The 20776-nt window shown below is 49.7% G+C and overlaps 1 protein-coding gene across 2 annotated transcripts in view; it reads right to left on the bottom strand.

Annotated features, from left to right (window-relative positions):
* PDIA5 (protein disulfide isomerase family A member 5) overlaps positions 1-20776 on the bottom strand; it is a 103628-nt gene that overhangs the window by 43545 nt on the left and 39307 nt on the right. For both annotated transcript variants that reach the window (XM_037836970.1, XM_037836965.1), the window contains exons 6-10: positions 19065-19157; positions 16096-16156; positions 12391-12458; positions 5754-5845; positions 5590-5661 (exon numbers count right to left, since the gene is read on the bottom strand). In XM_037836970.1, coding sequence (XP_037692898.1) covers positions 5590-5661; positions 5754-5845; positions 12391-12458; positions 16096-16156; positions 19065-19157 — 386 coding nt within the window. The remainder of the gene's footprint in view (positions 1-5589; positions 5662-5753; positions 5846-12390; positions 12459-16095; positions 16157-19064; positions 19158-20776) is intronic.

Genomic DNA, 20776 nt, shown 5'->3' with positions numbered 1-20776 from the left:
CAGTTGCAGGGAGAGGGCAAACCCCTCTCATCCTTGCTTGTCAGTTAGAAGGGGCTGGCTGGGGTGCAAAGTCAAGCTTCACAATGAGCCCACTGGCCAGACAATGGTCCCACATCAGCACCATGAAATCTAGTTTCCTGCATTTGGGCTGAAAACACCAACCTCCTACCCCCAATTAACTCACTCCACTCCAGGAAATTTATCTTTACAAAACACCTGCACACATACAAGATGATATGTACTCAAAGGTATTGTGCCAGTTTGAATCTATTATGTCCCTCCAAACGCCATTATCTTTGATGTAATCTTGTGTGGGCAGACCTATCAGTGTTAATTAGATTGTAATTCTTTGAGTATTTCCATGGAGATGTGCCCTACCCAACTGTGGTGATAACTCTGATTGGATAATCTCCATGGCAGTTTGGCCCCACCCATTCAGCATGGGCCTTGATTAGTTTACTGGAGCACTACTTAAGCTCAGACAGAAGGAGCAAGCTTGCTACAGCAAAGAGGGACACTTTGAAGAACGCACAGGAGCTGAGAGTAGCTGCAGACAGTTTGAAGACGGCCGTTGAAAGCAGACTTTTGCTCCAGAGAAGCCAAGAGAGGAAAAATGCCCCAAGAGCAACTAAGAGTGACATTTTTGAGGAACTGGAGCCTAGAGACAAACGTCCTGGGAGAAAGCCATTTTGAAACCAGAACTCTGGAGCAGACGCCAGCCACATGCCTTCCCAGCTAACAGAGGTTTCCAGACACCAATGGCCATCCTCCAGTGAAGGTACCCAATTGCTGATCTGTTACCTTGGACACTTTATGGCCTTAAGACTGTAACTGTGTAACCAAATAAACCCCCTTTTCTAAAAGCCAATCCATTTCTGGTGTTTCGCATTCTGGCAGCATTGGCAAACTGGAACAGGTATTCACTGCAGGTTGTCTGAGAGAGCAAAAAATGGAAAACAACCCAGGGTCCACCAGAAGGGGATGTGTTAGGCACACTGTGGTACATCCACACAGCAGAGGGCACTGCAGCTGTGAAGAACAAGGAAGCCCTCCATGCACTGATACGGGAAGATCTTCTGCATACATTCCTGGAGATGTGCAGATCACTAGAATTTGCTAACTTTTGCATAAGAAAGGGGGACATAAAATATTTATTTATAATTGCTTGTATCTGCATTAAAAACACTTTAAGAACATATAAGAAACTAATAAAAGTTGTTGCTCTGGGGGTGGAGGGGGAGGAAACAGGTAAGAGCAAGACTTTTCAATGCATACTGTTAAGTATCTTTTTTTAAATGTTTGAATTATGTGAAAATAATCTATTCAAAAATTAAAATAAATTTTTTAAATGCCAGCCGCAGCAAAAACACAGGATGGAGAAGCCGTGGCTTAGCAGCTATGAAAGAGCCTGAGAAACTTCTAGTTAAACATGGAGGAGAAGACATGTTCCTCCTAAACAACTAAAATAGCAGTATGGAAACTAAAAAAAAAAAAAGAAAAAAAAAGAAAAGAGAAAGAAAAAGAAAAAAGGGGAGAAGGGAACAGAAGAGGGAAAATGAGGTCAGCACGATTTTAGACACTGGAAAACCAACTTAGCAAAGCAGAGGGCAGAAACCTGAAGTGTTGTGCAAAGCAAAGACCCCGAAGGATGGGGGCACCACTGCCCAGAAGGAGGGTGTGGTTGGGGCTGAAAACAAGAGGATTCACCAAAGGCTCGAGCTAGAGCCTGTCCCTCCCTCTAGCTGCCACGTGACCACCCCTCACCCACCCCACAGACAACAGGAAGTTTGCTTTCTGGAGAGGACTGCAGAGGGACTGAGTGAACATCTGAGGCCACAACACTTATTACTGAATTATGGCTTTTAGTGTCTGTCTCTCCCCTAGAGAGTGAGCTCCTTGACGACTGGGGCTCTCTTTTATCTCTGTACCTCCTGCACCTGACATGCAGCAGACACTCAATAAATGCTTGAATAAATGACCGAATGAGAGAAAACAGTAAGAGGAACTGGAAGTGTTTAATCTGGAGAGGAGGAGACTGAGGGAAACACAATAACCATCTTCAAATATTTAGGATTGCGTCACATTCTCTGTGAACACCAACATGTGGAAGCTCCAGAGAAACACACTTCAGGTCAATACAAGCAAGTGCATTCCATCTACAGCAGGTGAGAGGGAGAGAGACCCACACTGGGAGTCAGAAACCCGGATCTGAGTCCTACTTCCTCCACTTGCCAGCTCTAGGAGTGTAAGCAACCAACTTGACTGAAGACGTCTGTGAGATGGTGTATTTACAGTCCTTTCTTTACCTACCTCTCAGATGCACCTAGAAAGATAAACATACTACCCAAATATTCCCAGGCACCCTTCATGTCATTCAAACACGAACGGGTAACCTCAAAATGAGTCAGGTCCTCATCACCTGAATGTTTAAGCTGGACTCAGTTTGTAATTTCTATTCCAGAGATGATGTGAACATTAAAAGGGGAATTGCTGGGGAGAGAGTTGATGACTTTGAAATCCCCACCCAATCCTGTGACATTGCTTTTATGCTCTGTTCCATTTAGGGGGAGCAGTTTTCCTGGGCTCTCCAGGACCGAGAGGCTCACACCAGTCAGATGATTAGCTGACTATGTGTGTGCCGTAGAGGAGGGACCACAACCTTAAGCATTAGGAGTCAAGAACATTTTGTGTTTGTTTTCAGTTTGCCTCTCGTTGGTATAAAAATACACAAGCATGAAACAGCCAGAAATGGGGGGCTGGGCCAAAATGGATTCCCACTTATACACTACCTCTCCCGGCCTTGGTCATCTCAGCAGAGAAGAATGAGGAACCAGGCCTGCTCCCCTTCTTGTGGCCTGAGGAGCACAAGAGGGCACATGCCAGGGTGGGAGATGAAGGTCCCAGGGCCACGATCAACGCACCCACTCCCAAGCCTGCATGCGGGACACCAGGTCTCCCCGCCCTGCTCCCCAGCCCACCCAAGTCACCTGCTAGAGGGCAGGATCCCGGTTCTTCTCTCCGGGGCTTTGGAAAGCCATTCGGAGAGTCAGCTCTGCCAGATTCCCCTCATCCTCATTCACCTAGTTGTGGGTGGCTAAGGGCCAAGGAAGAGGCCCAGGGAAGAAATGTGGGGAGTGGGAAAGGGAGTGCCACTGCCACCCACCAGGACTGGGGGGGAAACTGGTAAAGATGGAAAACACCTGGTACAGGGAAAACCACACGCAGAGTTAGATATATGCGGGGAAGAAAGATCTGGAAGGAAACTCACCAAACTATCACAATATGTTATCTTTGGGTAGCAGGGGACGTTTCTCTGGGTTTAATTATATTTTTAAGTTTTCCTTTGGTGAACATATCTTACTTGAATATCTTTTAAAATAAAAGATTTTTAAAACCACTTAAACCGTCTGGTAGATCAGTGACCTCGCTAGCTCTTGCTGGGACATGAGATGAGGCAGTCACATCCCACCCTGCCCCGCCCCTGCCCCAGAGGGGGCTTAAGTCACACCTTCAGGAGCTGCCCCCACACAGGGGACCACAGGTGGTTGGGTGGCTGGGAGAGGGGCTACCCAGGAGACCCAGAGCTCCCATCCATTCCCCTCTACCCTGGAGCCTCAGGATGAACCGGAGCCGGCTAATAAGGTAAGGAAAGCAAGGAGAGTGGAGGTGGGAGGTAGGGAGCGACCAGCCCGGGGCAGAAAACTGGAGGCAGCCCTGGTGTTTGGACAGGCCAGAAGAGACCGAGGTGGTGAGCCAGGGGACAGGGAGAAAGGACAGGGTGGCAGTCATCAGTGGGGAGAGAATAACTCGTCTCAGAAACTCCATTGCTGGGCGCCCCTTGTCCAGGATTGGTAAGCAGCTCTGAACACTGATTTTTAAAATCAAACCTCATCCTTCCAAAAAGATATGCCGGTGTTTTGAAACCAGAAAAGGTTAGAAGGGAAAGGAAGCAGACAGATCTTATGCTCTGCTGACAAACGAGATTACGATTTGTTGAAACATTCTCCCAAAGCAGAGCAAGCGATGTCTGGTGAGAGGAGAGGACTTGCTTATTATCAAATGGAAACAGGAACCAGGAAAGTGAAGACCCCAGTTAAGACAATGAATACACAATGATGGGGAGCTGCCTTCTCAGGCAGGGGCTGGGAATGAGGTAATAGATGGGGACAGAGATGTGAAAACGCCTCAGGAGAATAAATGAGGCAAACATGGCATTATCACTTGTGTTTTATCTCCTGGACCTCTGGGAATGGGGAGAACAGAAGCCTGACATTCGCAGCTTTAAGAAGCCTGACTGTGTTTTGCACAAAATTTGCCCTTCTTTCCCATTCTGAAAACCATGCTTGCAACAGCCACAGACAGGCTAATTCTTTGGCCCTGGGGTTTGCATACTGCATCCCTAAGGTAAGGATGTCAATAAATACCCTTCTTGCAGGCCACATGTGCTGGCCACAGGGGATAGGCAGGGCACTCAGCAGAAGCCAGAGGAGGCCGAACTCTACGGTGGGGAGCTGTGTGGAGAGGGGCACGGGGCTGCCCGGGGTCACTCCTGCCCTGCAATGATCAGCTGCCTGATCCTGGGTGAGTGGCTTCGTCACTCTGTGCCTCGTTCACCTCACTTGTGAGATGAGGACAATAACAATACCTTCCTTACAGGGCTGTTGTGAGGCTTAAATGAGAATCCACATAAAGCACTTAGAACAGTGTCTGCCACCACCACGTAAATCTCCCACAACGTGAGCCATTATTATTCCAAGAACTGGGCGCCCCAGCAGTGACTGGTAAGTGCCAAACTGACGACACTCAGAGTGAGGGCAGTGGGAGCTCAGCCAGGACAACACGGGGGGATTTGGGAGATGCCAGGTGAGCTCCTGGCAAAAGCGTGGGAGGTTTTGACGGGTGGGAATGGAGGGTGGGGGGCCCCAGGGGAGGGGGTGGGAATGTGGGGAGGGCAGGGTTTGGCTTTATAAGACTAATCTCAGGCTCCTCGTTATAAAACAGGATCACAAGTTGCGATAAGGATCAAATCCAACGAAGCAGGGTCTGTAGGGAGTGTGTGGTGAGCAGTTAAGCATGCTGCAAATCTAAGGCAGTAGAATATTTCTTGATAGCCTCATGGCACCTAATGCAGTTTTGTGTTTGGAATAAGCGTTCAACTGACAATTCTAATTTCGGAGAGACCTGCTGTGGAACCTCTCTTACACCTGCCACCCTGGATGAGAAACTCCTCTGCCTATCAGAGCGATAGCAGGAAAAATATAAACTCTATTTGAAAACTGGGACGATTTCAAAAAGCCTCTGACTATTCTAGGAGAAGCTCACAGGCCCAGGCGGCTCAGGTGGGAAGTGGAGGGGGAGATAGACTTCACCCTAAAATCAACACCCCACAAATCAACACAGCAATCAGGCCAAAGTGACGCAAATCCTCACGATTCTCGCCTCCTAAATCCACAGGTCCCCACGCTGAGCTGGACTTGACCCGGAAGCAGCTGTGCAGACAGCACAACGAGCTCCTCCCTTCCTCACTCCCTCACCCCCCGGGGCCCAGGAGATGCCAGGGGCGCACTCCCGGAGCACACACCAACTTACTTCTTTAGCCACTCCACGATGTCCTCGGCCGTGGATGCGTAGTTGTTGTACTGGAACAGAAACCTTCCTTTCCTGCGAGACCGGGAGAGACAAAGAGGGCTCAGCCAGGGAGACAAATGGCACTGGGAAGGAAACAGGCCTTGCGAGGGGAGCAGGGGACTCACTCAAAATAGCAGATGGTGGGGTAGCCGCCCACATTGTACTCCGCCTTGATGTTCTCAAACTCAGAGGGGTAGATGTTCATGCCCGCCAGCACCTGGGAGGAAGGGGAGGGGGCTCTGTCCCATTCTGCCCCAGACAATGCGCCGTGCTGCCCACGACCTGCCCATCCCGCGGTCGCCTCTCACCAGAATCAGGGACACCAGACAAGGCTTTGTACTGGGGAGAGTGACGGGCAGCTCAGGGCAGCGAGAACAGGGCAAGCTGAGCCACTTGGCAGCTAAGTACCCAAGACCTCCGGGACAACCAGACATGTGGGCCTGAGTGCTGCCCTCCACGCAGGTGTCCCCTCCTGCCCACCCTGCGGGAGGAACCATCCTAGAGAAAAGACACAGTTCTGGGGGCTGAGGGAGCAACCTGGCCTTGCTACCAAGTTCAAACAGGTCTTGAAGTGGGGCCACTGCCACCCAAGTACATGTCATGCCGTTTCCTCTGTCCTTGTCAATGCAGGTTGAACTCTTCTCCTAAGTTATGGAAATAAGCGACTTTTGTAGACCACTCAGACATTAAACAATGTCCTCGGACATTTTCCCGGATACCTCAAGGCCTGTCCTCGGTCTGTCCACATGTGCTGGATACACAACGTTCTCCAACCTCAGTGGCCAAGGAGTCTGTGGTGGTTCTCCATGGCGACTCGCCTCCAGCCCCTGTCCCACCGTGCTCCCTCCAGACCCTGCAAGGCCTCCCCAGCTCTTTCCTCCTGCTTGTGACCACTGCCTACCGCCTGGTTTGACTATAATCTCAGAAATCTGAATGTGTTCTGATTCCAGGGTTCCCCACGTCCAACACTCCTGGACTGGAAAGGAGAATTATAGTAGTTGTGTTGCTGGGGACACGGCTAACTATTAAGAACCACCCAGAATATAGAGTACCCCAAACTCCTCCTCTCCTGAAGCAGGAACCTTCTTAGGCGCCAGGAAAGAGGACTTCTCACAAGGGAAAGCAGATATAATGGCTAGATGCAGGAAGACTTCCACAAAGCAGGGTGGCACAGAAGAGAGGGGAAGGTAATTCAAAAAGCCAGTAGGCATTACAGAAGCAGAGAAGAAACCCAGGAAGCTGAATTTTACTGAACTGTACGTAAGTATGCATAGGAAGAGAGAAAGGAAAACAGTGGTTTCAGTGGACAATGAACTTGACCTCAGAAGCTGCTTCCACCAACAGTTTGTGTGACCTTAGGCAAGTCACTCATCCTCACTGAGGTTCCTCATTTGGAAGATGTGGGTCACGGAACCATCACAGGGCTCTTAAGAGAACCGAACAAGACAACCCACAGAGCGTTCAGAACAAAACTGGGGCTAAAAGCCCTCAATGCTCCTTACCTCCCACCAAATCCTCCAGGTGCTGGGAACCACCCGTGCCTCTGGCCTCTCCAACCCTGGAAGCATCTAAACATGTCGTTTCCCCTGTTTCAAGGGGCTAGCACAAAGCCTCACAGACAGCAGGCACACATAAATACATGCGAAGCCACTGATATTTTTTCCAACCCATTTTGGAATGCTGTAAGGAATACAGGGAGAGTAAGCCTGAGATAGAACATACTAGAAACTCTGGAACCCTCTAAAAGCTATTTTGTTCATTTCCCCAGATTGATTCTGTAGCCTGTTCCAGTCATATTTGTCTTTTTCAAGTTCTTCTCTCTCTGTTTTTTAAATGTCTAATTGATCTCCTTAGTGTCAGCATGCATTCACTACAAGATTAAGCTTCCAAATCCTCCTCTTTCGTTACATCATTTCCCTGCACAAAACCTTTCAATTCCGTTGGGTACCGGCTAACGTCTGACTCCAAGCTCAATGCCCATCTGGTCCCGCTCTCATTTTTGCATCCTTCTTTTCTACACAACCCTTAAATGTATACCTGCTCAGGTCTGGATTCTGATTCTCCCCAGGAGATGATCTGAGGTTTCTGCAAGGGAGGAGAGGGATCGTGTGCCTTCCAAGGCAGGACAGCACGGCGACCAGGATGCCTGCGAATGAGTCCTGGCTCCCCACTCGGAGCGTGTGTTTCCGTGAACAAGTCACAGTCACCGCTCTGTGCCACAGTTCCCTTCTGCAGCTACCGCGTGCAGATGTTGTGAAGATTAAACGAGATAATACAGGTAAAGTATCGATGATACTCAAACTGTAGAAGCTATTTTTATTAATATGACTATTCTGCTCACGTTTCCTGGACACAGGTCGTGCTTTCCTGACCCCCACTTTGTGCCTTCCTGTCCCCCACTTTGTGCTTTTCTGTCCCCTCACTTGGGAAGCCCCACTCCCCACAATTTGGTTACCCCTGAAGACACGTCTATCTTTTAAGGTCAAATCAATTCTACCTCTCCGGGCAGCCTTTCTAAAACCACATTTGCTTGTGGTGAACTCTGGGTTCTCCGAGTTTCTGTAGCACTCTTGATCCACTTTGGGGGCATTTAATAGTTAATGAAACAAATATGTGAACAAATCTTTACAAACACTTCACAAACAGTTTGTGAAGCTGAATGAGGCAAAGCAACTGGTCTCAATCTGAGCAGATGAGGCCACAGTGTCACACACTGACCCACGTGTGCTGGGCCGTGCAGCCCTGGGGCACAGAATGACCACGGAAGCTTCACAGAGCAGGTACCATGCAAGGGGGCACTCAAAGAAGGGTAAGATTCCAACAGACATTCCAGAAAAAGAAAACGGAGGCAAGACAAAACAAGATGTGGCCCAAAAATTGGGAAACTTTCAGTTTAAATGACTGCAGGCTGCACAGATGGGCGTAGTCAGGCTGAGCGAGTTAGCTGGGGCCACTGCAGAAAGGCTTTAAGTGCCTCCTAGGAAATAAGGACTGCAGTCAGAGGGGGAAAGAGAGCTACCCAGGGTTTCTGAAGAGGAGTGCACCCCACCCCAGCTGAATTTGTTGACATGTAAAGGATGGGCTCTAAGGGGAAGTCATGGGTCAGGGATTCGAGTCAGTAGCCTGTAGCAACAACCTGGTATGGGCTCACCCGGGCCTGAACCAGGGGAATAGGCACAGAGAGGATGAGGAAGGTCATGGGAGCTGTGTGGAAGTGCCCGAACAGAGGGGCACGTAGGTGGAGGGGCCGTGGGTATGCAGGAAGGGTCCTGAAGGAAAGCCTAACTGCCAGATGGAAAGACGCTGAATGCCCTCTTAGACACCGTGCATTTGGGTTGCAGGGAGTAGTAGAATCTGGCCCAAGATGTCCAGCAGGCACTCGGACACATGGCACCGGAGTGGGTGGGAAGAACTCAGGCTACACGGAGTTATATTTTGTTGAAGCTATGGACACAGATAAAATCCCTGAGGAACAGACTATAGCAAGACAAGAAAGCACAGTGCCTGGCCCTTGCCCCAGTGTGTTAATTAAAAAGAGGGCGGAGAGCAGAACCTGGGGGTCGGCCATCTGTGTGCACAGAGCTCCGTGGCTGACAGAGCTGTTTTCACACGCCGGTCCCTGAGCTCCTTGCAGGTGGGCAGGGCTAGCATTACCATCCACATTTTATATATAGGGAAACTGAGACTCCAAGGTTAAGGAGATTGCCCATGATCTCCCAGTCGGTTAGCAAGAGCCAGCACCAGACCCTGATCTGTACAAATCTGTCACATCCAACGATCCATTTCACCATCTTTACGCCAAGACTGGCTCACCTTAACAAAAGACTGGGCAGAACTCAAAGGCTCAGTGTGGACGTCGATTACTGGTGAGGCTGGGAAGAGGAGGCAGACGGAGACGGGGCAACAGCATGGCTGCTGATGAGGCTGTCAGCAGGAATAGATTGGGACAGACACCGATGACTCATCGGATGTCAATGATAGCAAAGATGAGGCAGACTTGAGACTGGAAAACGGCAAAGGCTGTGCCTCTCCACCTGGCCTGGCTTCTTTCTTAATGACATCATCAGTTTGGACACCTCCCAAGAAATCTTTAGAGGAGGAGGATTTCTGACTCTTGTCACAGACATGGCCAAAAGGGTTAAAAAATGGCAGAGATGAATGGGAGACAGGAAGCAATGATGCAGTCATTTTCACAGAGGGGAGGGAGTGGGCTTTTGGTTTCTCGGGAAGAGCAGCACACCTGAGTCTCATCTCTGTTGGCTGTGGAGACAGAAAGGCATGGGAATCTCTGGGCACCCCACCCCTGCAGCCCCGTCCCTGGTTTCTGGGGAGCTGCTGCTGCACAGGAGACCTGGCCTCCGGAGGCCTCCATGCAGTGGGTGGCGCCTCTCAGGGCCTTTACGTAGTTGGGAAAAGGTCAGAATTTTTCAAAAGGTCCTTTTCTATGAAACTAAGGAGAAAACACAACAAAACAAACCCTAAGCAAGAAAACAAAAAGTCAAGACACAGATGAGTTCACACGATGCAAAGGCCCTATGCTGAGGCTACTTATACCTGGCCACAGCTGGGCCTGTGCAGCAAGGCTCCCTAGGTTCAGGGACCATCCTGCTACCTTGACTGCAATGTTGTTTCGGGAACTGGGAGTGACATTTTCTGTATTTCTAGACCTGGGCTCCAGGCAGGAGAGGCAGGACTCTTAACCCATGTACTCCAGGGCAGACCCCAGCAAGAGCCTGGTGTGAGCCCAGGGTCTAGGGGAAAGTCCCCATCCCATCAACATCCTTCAACCTTGTCTCTGTCCTTAATAACTAATGCTCCAGATTCCCTTAAAAAACAAGGGAAACATCACTTTCAGTGTATATATGGAGATTAAAATAAAACAGACCCAGGAGCGGTAAGCCATATACCTACTCATTCATTCACCAGCAGATACTGGGTATCCGCTATGAGCTTGCAGTGAGGAAACAGATGAATTAAATACAGCTTCTGTACTCAACCAACTCACATTTCGGTGAGAAAACCATATCATAATTAGCATCAAATAGAGAGCAAAGTGAGCTGGAACAAAATAAAGTAGGCTGACCCGGCTGTGCATGACAAGGACAAGCTCTGCGGGAGTGTGGGAGGTGGCCTGGAGAAGACTGAGCCTGGCGGGTGGATGTGGCACTGGCTGAAAATCATCCATAAGCAGCAGACGACTGGCAGCAAATCTATTCTGCTTTATGGGGCCAGTACGGGTAGTTCGTGATCTTATTTGGGGCTGGACCTGTTAACCTTTCACTGCACCCCTGAGTATGGAAGTTGAGCCCAGCAGTTTCCTAAGCGTAAGGGGGTATAGGTAGGGAGAACACTAAAGGTAATTAAGTCTTTTCTCCAGGCTAAATAATCTTAAAATATGGATCTATGGAGGCCCCAAAAATGGGACTTGAAACTTCCCCAGCAGGATGATGTATGTGTGCCCCAAGGCCAAACGTCTCCAGGCAAGTTACTAAAAATTCATCAGAGAAACAAGCAGGACCTTGGTCTCTCCCCAGAATGAGGTCAAAAGAGAAAGCATTCGTCGTTCTGTGCAACCCAATCTTGCAGCTGGGCTAGCAGGGCTGTCCCCAGGCCTGAGTGCTGCCATTTAAACATTTGAAAGTTGACTTTGAACTAATTACCCACTTACTTTATCTGTAAAGATCATGAAACTGTTTTAAGATCTCAGAACTCCTTTAATAGGACTTTGGTCAGCCCCACCGAGATGGTGCCTCCTGACAACCTTTCATGAAAGGGGTGTGGATTTTTCCACACTCTCTAGAGGAGGCAGCAGCTGTTGCTGTTGCCATGAACACACAGGTGCACGCGATGCACATGCATGCATGCACGCACACACCCCTCTGCTACTCAGAGGTAAGTATAAAGATGCTTGGACACAAATGTTTGGAAGAAACAAGACTTGCTGGGCGGGGGAACAAGGGGTAACAAGAACCACGCAGTGACTGACTCCTCAGCCCTCTCGGGTGCAGTCTGAACACCCCTCTCCTCCTCTTCTCCTGAACACCCTGGCCTCCTCGCCCCCTGCCTCTCTGCACCACCCCTGGTTCTTCCCACTTCTCTGAAGGCCCATTTCCTCGGCGGTCCCTCTTCCTGCCCCTGCTCCCTAAGGGTGGACACCTCTCTGCTCGACTCCCATTTCTCTGTTCTCTCCCCTTCGGAGAATGTCTGCCTCTCAGGCCCCCAGCTTGCCATCTGCACTTGCCTCTTTCTGCTCTCATTTCCACCATTCTTCCTGCCCCACAGTAAGCTCAGAACCCTGGGAAGCCGATAACTGTCTTTATGAACCTGTTTTGTGCTTACAGTCTACCACTGATGTCACCAGGCTCCTTGGCCACTGGGCTCCTGAGCATCTGCTCAGCCCACTTTGGAGCCTAATCTCCAAATTCTGGACCCCTCACATTCTGCTCTTGGCCCCTGACCCCACAGCAACACTTTGTGTCTTTTTTGCTGGTTTCCTAACTATGTCATCACTGGCCTTTGACATGTACCAAAGTCCCCTTGTCGTAAGCAACTGTGTGGAGTTCTCAACTCTCACGGAAAGTGGGACTCTGAACCCCACGCGAGGCTTCATTTCAGAAAGGGCCCAGGCAGCAGGCCCAAAAGCAGTAGGGAATGTCCTCATCACTACTTCAAAACCTGCCCTCTTCCTCCTGCCAACTCCCCAGGTGAGAGAGAGAAGTCAAGGCACCGCCCAGTCCTTCCCGGCACATGGGCCTCACTTACGAACTGGCCTCGAAGCTCGGTGGCTGCCTTCTGGAAGTGTGGCATGATCCTCTTGCACATGCTGCACCCTGGTCACAGGCAGGAGAAAAACCAAAACACATCACCAGTGATTGCCAGGCCTCTGCCTCCACCCCTCCTTCTCCTCGGGCTGTCCTCTGACTGACAAGCATTTATCCAGCCTCAGGAAGCTCAGGGCTGTCCCAGAGCCCGGGAACACAAAAGGAGGCAGAACGGACAGAACTGACAGTCTGGATGGCATCACGCAGGACACAAAAGGCCAGCAGTCACTCACTAAAATGTCGGCCGGGACAAACGAATGTGAAACAACTGAAGAAGAGCAAAGCACTGAAAAATTTAGTGCTGATAATGATTTCAACAGAAATTGGGGGACCCAGAGTAGGTATCTGGAAAGCAAGCCTCTTCATGCCGTGCACTGAGCTCACAGCTAAAAGCCTCCCCTCCCTGACCAGACAGGGGCTGCAAATTAACCTGAGTCAAATGCCATTAAGAAGAAAAATGTGCGACCACAAATACGATGACTTCTGGGATTTGGGGGCCGCTGTTCTCTTTCACTAGCAGGGATGATTAAGCAGTGACTGGAGGCAGTTGAGGGTGAAAGGTTCCAGTTCTGGCTGCGTGGAAGGAGCCAGGGGCTTAGCCCACCCCAGGACTAATCTTCACTGGACCTGCCAGATGGCCTTGGACAAGTCACCTCCTCTCTCTGGGCTCGGTCTCTTCTGGTAAATGATGGGGCGGGACGAGACGGCTGTAGGCCTTTCCAGCTCAGACACCTGAGGATTCTGCGGCATCTCAGTCCACACTCCCTGGGTTCATTGCCCACTGTGGTCACATGTGTCTGGGCCTGGGGTGGCAAAGCCCCCCAGCCTTGGGGGACTCAGGGCCAAGACAGCCAAACCCCAAACCATCTACTACTACTTCACTGCTCTAACCCACCCCTTCCCTTAAACCAGAGCAGGCCCCATTTCAGCACTAATGTCACCGTAAGACACGAGAACGGTCTCCTCAGACACAAGGAGTTCTAACTAGCCAAGCTGTTATGCTTTCTGACAGCAGCTCTGCTGCAGGACAGGTTTTATGGCACATCTGAAGGCCACAGAAACCACATCAGTCAGGCGCTGGGTCTCAGCATGACAGAGGGGACAGGGCCATGCGCTGTGGACTGGCAAGTGCAGATCCACACTCAGCTGACACTTTGGCAGGCAGTGAATGGGTAATACACACGAGTGGAGCTCCTCCCGGACCACCTGGATCTCCTGCTCCAAGTCTACTGCACAGATGCGGATGCAGAATACTTGGACAGGAAACTCCAAAATTGCCCTGTGGCGCCCTCCCCGACACTCCTGCCTGGCAGACAGGTGACACATGTGCGCATCCCAGCATAGGAAGCCTAGTCCAGGCTTAGACTCTGGTAAGGAAGGGAGGGAGGTCACCCACAGCATGGTCCCGTGGCACCTGTCCTCACAAGACAAGACGCGCCTCAGTACCTGGCCGCACCGGCATGAATACCACAAGCAGCGTGAAGGAAGATGACGCCTGTCAGGGGGAAATTGTTCCCACCATGGGGACTCACAGGAGAGATGACAGATGCAGGGACATTAGCACCAAACTCCTCCACTGGGTGCCTGGTCATCGTGTGAGCCACGCAGCATGGGAAGGAGGAGGCCACACGGTGCAGAGGGACGAGGCCCAGCCCTGCATCCCCCTTGACCGCTGTGGGTTATGCAGCCCTGGGAGGGTGCCTGAAGCTTCCCCATGTGTGAAGTGGCCACAGTATCTGCCCTGCAGGCTGAGGCCCAGAGACCACACCTGGTGGGCAGGCAGAGCCTGGCACTCGGCAGGGGAAGCTCAGCGCTGCAGAGAGCTCTTAGTTCAACGCAAGGCTGAGAGCTTGCCTCCAGGTCAGTGGTGGAGGAAGGAGCGGGATGCTACTGGCAGTCAGGGGGACAGGATGCCACTCCAATCCCCAGGAGAGAATGAAAGGGGGATGCTTGTAGCCCTTCATCAACTTTTTGCCCACTCTTTCCAAGTAGAAGTGGCTGGATTCTAAGGTAAGAGCCTGACAGCCACCCAGCTTGCCCTATGTGAGTTTATCTTTCAACTGGCTCAAATGCGAGGCAAAGGAAGAAGTAAGACCAATGATCACCCTCAAACTCCAAAAGCCAGAGCAGTCGGCCCTTTTATTTTCTCATTAATTGACTCAACAAACATTCACTGAATAAACGATACCTCCCGGGGACCCAGATTCCCTGTCACAATTAAAGGCCCCCACTGCCTTTGGGTTCATTCACCCCAAATGTGATCAGGCTTCCCAGTAAGGGAATTGCTGTTTATCCCAGCAATCAGTTGAATTAGGAAGCCATGAAGGCCTGATTCTAAGGATTAGTATAATGAGAGTGTAAATTTGTTGCATTAAAAAGAGTCCTGGGGTTATCTCTTAGGAGGTCATCTGATCCAACTCTTCCACCCAAAGTTTTAATTTAACAACTCAACTTTCTCCTCTGCAACCGCTAACATGCTCTGTGACATGCACAAGGTGCCTGACTTCTCCTACCCCGGCCTCCTATTATATAAGGGCAATGATTATGCTCACGTCTCTGTCTGCTGCCACGAGGAGAGTGAGCTGGTGGGGGCGGATCACACATATTCAGGTGCCAACTGCTAGGGAACCAACCATACTTTTAAAATGATTAACTAGGTTATTACGCTGACACCCTTAGAGTTATAACACGATCCTGCCTTGTGATGTGTACCGTGTACCGTTAGACACTGTTTTACATTTTCATTTAAAGAGTATGTCGCAAAGGTTCAAAGATTAAACACGAGGAGGCCACAGCCCTCAAGGAGCTGTGTAGGCAGGACAGTCCTGGAGCAGTTCACAGCTCGGGCAGTGTGATGGCTAATTTTATGTGTCAACTTGGCTAGGTTATGGTGTGCAGCTGTTGGTCAAACCCTGGCCTGGGTGTTATTGTGGAGGGATTGCATCGATGGGATTAGTGTCTTCAACACTTGACTGAAAGTAAAGGAGTCTACCCTCTGCAAGGCAGTGGGCCTCATCCAATCAGCTGGAGGTCTTCACAGTAAGAACTGAGGATGCCAGGGATCAGAACGTCTGCCTCAAGACCAACATCAATTCGTACTGCAATTTCTAGCCTTCCAGCTTCCCCTAACGAATTCGGACTCAAGACTTCAGCATCAACTCACTGGAATTTCCAATCTGCAGCCTGCCCTATGGAATGTGGAGCTGCCAGTCCCCACAACCATGTGAGCCAGTTCCTTACAAATATAATGTATAATAAAACACACAACACACACACATACACACACATATCCTGTTGGTTCTGTTTCTCTGGAGAACCCTAATTAATGTGGGCCGTTAATAAAATCCCTGAGGAGAATCAAAAAGGGATGATATAAATTAATGAGCAATAATAAAGAGAATGCCCCAGGGTTAAAGTGCAGACTGTTCTGGGGCAGAGCCGGACCTTACAGGAAGCGGGCACAACCCTGGGGCCAGCACAGTGTCTGGGGAGGCAGCCAGGGATGGGTGACACCCGGCAATCCAGCCCAGGCTGGGGAGACGCCTTCAGGGTGAACAAACCACAGACCTGCGTCACAACCCCACAGAGAGGGACCCGGCTGGGGGGAGCACAATTAAGGCTGTCCCAAAAGATCAAGTTCACTCACAGGGAGCATAAAACATCATCAGGAGGGGCTTCTCTTCCTTCTTCAGGAGCCGTCTAAAGTCCTAAGGCAGAAAAAGAGGAGACAGGCAGGTTGCAAACACACACTGGTGGGATGGGGCCGCCCCTGCCCGGCACCCGCAGCAGTGGGCGGAGCGACGGGCAGCCTTTGGAGGTCACCCAGGCCCAGTCTGGGGGCTGGGGGATGCAGCCAGGGCCGTGGTGTGTCAGGAGCTGGAAGGGGCTCTGAGAACACGTACTCTAGACCACCCCAGCAGACCAGACCATGGATGGGGAAACAGAGGCCCTGGGGTGGGGCAACGTCTCTCTGAAGGCCACCAGGGAGGGTGAGGGGGTCAGGAGCAGGCTGCCAGCTTTACTTTCAGCTCCACCTGAACAATTTAGACAGCAGGGTGGTATGTTTGTCCCATGAGGCTGTCCTTCATGGGACCTAGGGGCGATTTTGTTGGGGTGACGGTGGTTGTTCTAAATCTGCCCAGGGTGGCTGGGCAGGAACTGGGCTCCCGGGGGCCCTGCCCATCACGAGAGTGCGATGTTAACCCACACCTGGCCAACCTCTGCCAGCTGCTCCAGTCCTACCCCATCAGTGTCACCGGGGGTCCACTGTGGACACAGAAGGAGGCAGGCTTCCCCCGCCAGGAGGATTCAAGCTACACAGAGTCACAGGTATCTGAAAAACGCTTAGAACAGCGCCTGGAGCCTTATATTAGGCAATTATATGTTAAATAAATACAAAGAATGTGCCAAGACAAATGGTCACAAAGACAGTGCTAATGTACAGACTTAAATGTCAAGGAAGGCAGGAGACTTTTCTTCCAATGAGAGCCACTGATGTGTGTGAAAAAGCGAATCTATCAAGGACTGCAGTGAAGCCAATGATGTGATGTATTCTGATTAAAATAAGCTCCACTGACCAGTTTCCAGAGAAGAAAATTAGAGGTTTCCCTCTTTTCAAAAATAAGGGAAATAAGAGAAAATTTCAAAATGCAGCTTTCTGGCAGCAACGAGGCATTAAGTAAATGAATGATGGGATGCCCTGCACAACGGAATAGGATCGCATCATGAGAAATGATGGAGAGGAATATTTAATGTCACAATAAGTTGTGCATGTTACATTAAATTGGGAGAAGCAAGTTACAAAACAGCATATAAAATGTAATGACATTGTTGTCAGTAAAAACATTTATGTATGCATTACACTGAAAGCCTGGAAGGCTACAAAAAATCAGCAGTGGCTATCTCTCAATGGGAAGGTGCAGAAGGACTTTTATTTTTTCTTTTATGCTTGAGCTGTATTTTCTAATTTTTCAATGATGAAGATATATTACTTATAAATTTTCAGTTAAATAAAAAACAGATTACAAATATTTGCTGGAAATTTAAAACATTTCATAACAAATTCTGAAAACATTTATTCTTGTTTACATAACTAGAAGATTAGGGCGCTCATTATAAAACAGAATTAGTAATCGAATTCTTTCACTCTGACTAGGAGTAGGAATACTTCTCAAATGATTTTCTACGATCCCCGGAAATAAAACCTGACTTAAGGTCTGAGAAAAAAAGTTTTTCTGAGCCTGTAGCAACTTGGTTTTGTACCCTAAGTAGTAACAAATACTGCATTCAAAGACGCTTAATTACCTTTAAGAAGTGTGGAATTCTATACAAACACAAATCAGGAATTCAAACTGGAATTTGGAACTTTTAGTTATTTTATGTAGGGAGTCTGTGAACAGGGAAAGCAGCTTATACTTGAGAGAAAATATCACAAAGTGTGTCAACAAGAGGATTATCTACGGGTGTGAAAAAAACATTTTGCTTAATATTCCTACAGTTACAGAAGAACAACTGTATGAATTTCAGGACATGAATGGTTGGGGCAAGGAAGGTGGCAGACTTCAGAGAGACTAAAAGCATGTATTGCCATAAATAAGCAACCATAAATAAGCTTTTGTTTTTTCACAGCTATGGGCATGTGCCCCTTTCCCTGCGGCCCCACCACGCTTTTTTAAAAGACTTTATCTTCTAGCTCATGATTCTGGAGCTTTCTCTCCAGATGCCCAGCCCCTTACAATATGAATCACCATGAGCCCCGCTTGGTTGGCCCAGCATGATCACACACGATCCCTCCTCCAGAGACTATGAAAGACAGAATTTTCTTTGGGTCAAACAAGCATTAGGAGATACTAAATTTAAATGAAAAGGGAGAGGAAGTGGATAAGAACAAGCATTTCCCCTCCAACCAACACAAAGTACTACTGCTTGCCTCACAAACTTCTGAAATGTCAAAGAAGTTCTTGCCCTTCCCTTATGTGGAGAAAAAGTAAACAAATACGGCACACACACAGTGAGCCCGATTCAACCAAAAGCACGTGCAGGCCAGGGGGCAGCCTGCAGAAGGAGGGGTCCAGGTTGATTTTGTTAAATATGGGAAGAACTCGTGACGACTGTAATAATGTAGAACCATCTCCCACCCCACCCCACCCCACCACCCGCCCCCGCCCAATCTGGAAGTTGAAGCTTAAGAGACTAAATAATTTTTTCAAAGTTACACAGTGAGTTGTAGAGTAGTAGAGGCCTGACCCAAGTCTTCGGAAGTCCAATCCAAATCTCTCTCATTATTCTCTCACTTAAAAGAAAAAACAAACTGCAAAGCCAATGCCAACAATATCTGGAGGATGTTTAAATCTATATTCTTGGAAGGAAAACCTAAATCTGTAGAAACACATAAAAATGAGGAGGTGGAGAATGAAGAGAGTTTTTTGGGCAGCTGGATGCAGAAGGGAGACAGGAAGGGAATAAAATCTTAGGGCCCTGGCCTCGGTCAAGCAGAGGCAGGTCCAAGTGGTCCCAGAACTCTCCCATCTCTCAGCTTCTTGGGTTTCTCTCCTTGAGAGACCCTGGCACGGGGGGAGCTTCCAGCAATCCTCAGAACTGCTAGGAATAAATTACCTTTTCACTGTCAACGTGGATGACATCTTTGGCTCCAGGATCTTCCTCCCACAGTGGGGGCCCTTTGGGATCCTTCAAAAAGGCCACTATGGACTGAGGAAAAGAGAAAAGAAGAGAGAACGCATTGTAGGCAGGAAAAGAGGAGGCGGGAAAATCAAGTCCCTGCCCTGTTTGCCTGCTTGGAGACCCAGGTGCGTGGGGGGATGAGGGGGTTGCCATTTCCATCACTCACTGACATCACTGCTGAGGGTCCCGAGAGGCACCCCCACATTCCCCAGCAGCCATGCCCATCACATGACACGCCAATCACATGACACCTGCTCGCTCTGGTCAGCCATGTGTCTCCATGGCCACAAGGAGGAAAGTTGGGAGGACTGATAGGCTCATCCAAACCACAGACCTGCCTCTGCTTCTACTAAAACTCGACCCCTTTGGAAGCCTCTCTCATCAATTGGAATAAAGGCCCCCGGTTTCAAATCAGAAACTTCCACGTTCACATGGCCACTAAAAACTCTGTCCATCCCACAAGCAGACAGTCATAGCTACTTATAATCTCTTGGTATTCTGTGATTTAAACTGGTTTTGGAGTGCACTCGACACTGATTCTCCTCTGCCAGTGTGACTCCGTGGGACTCAGGCCGGGGAGGCCCCAGCGCAGACCATGCCTCGACACTACATGCTTGTGGCTGTGCTTTTCTCCCTGAAGGCCCCCTTCAAGACTGCAGGGATGCAGAACTGACAAAGACCTTGAGGATCCAGGGCTCAGGTAGCCACTGCTATATCGAGCCATTGCTGTGACTCAAATTCTCCACTCCTCCTGGAGAAGACACAAATGGGGCAGGGAAGAGAGAGCACTGTACCTCCCCTCCCCGCCCACAGACCTCGCCGGTCCAGCCAGAAGTGGCAGTCCCTTTCCTCTTAGGTGGTCACTCTGGGGAGCGGCACACAAAGTCTGCGAGAACCAGAATGGGTACCAGAAACCCGCCGAGCCGCCATCCCTCCAAAGCTGTAGGGGAGTTGCTGGCCTCCAGATCTGCAGGTGGAGTCCTGGGGGTCCTCCAATTTTGATCAAGCACGATTCTGTTACTTCCGTTAACCTTGATCAAGTGCCAGTGACAGAAGACAAAGCTGGGCGTGCCCCCATGTGTGTTGGGGGACAGAGGGAGGGAGGTCTGCGGTGAGAAAGGGAACACCCTTTTAACAAGGTTACACAGCCCACCCGCTGGGCACACACAGAGAGGAACTCAATGAGACACTTCCTTCTGGAACCTCCCATTTGGAAACAGCTAGTGTGGGAGAATGGGAGGCAGCCAAGACTTCATAGGATTTCATTCAGGTAATGCTCCCTGTCTATGCAAAGGCAACGCCTCTTGGCAAGAGAAAAAGGCCATTCCTGCCAAGGCAGAAGGCAGGCCTGCCCTTTCTCAGCCCCAAGTCAAAGCTCCAGCATGGTAAAATGAGCCAAAATGGAACTAGCAGGGCCTTCCCTAAACCCATACTCATCCACAGCTGCAGAGGCACCTGTCCCCCTAGGCCATGTGAAAACGATGCTTATAGGTGCCCAACTGCCTGCTGCTCCAGAAAATCCTGGTGCAGGGTGCACGGTGGAATTCAGGAGTCTGTGAAGCCCGATTCCCAAGAAAACATTTACTTCAATGTGTGCATATGCACTGATTCTAGGGAGAAGGTCCATGCTTTCCATAGATTCTCAC

Source organism: Choloepus didactylus, chromosome 1, assembly GCF_015220235.1.
Source record: "Choloepus didactylus isolate mChoDid1 chromosome 1, mChoDid1.pri, whole genome shotgun sequence".
Lineage (NCBI taxonomy): Eukaryota > Metazoa > Chordata > Mammalia > Pilosa > Megalonychidae > Choloepus > Choloepus didactylus.
Note: the sequence above shows the minus strand (reverse complement) of the source record. Positions and strands in the feature narration are given on the sequence as shown.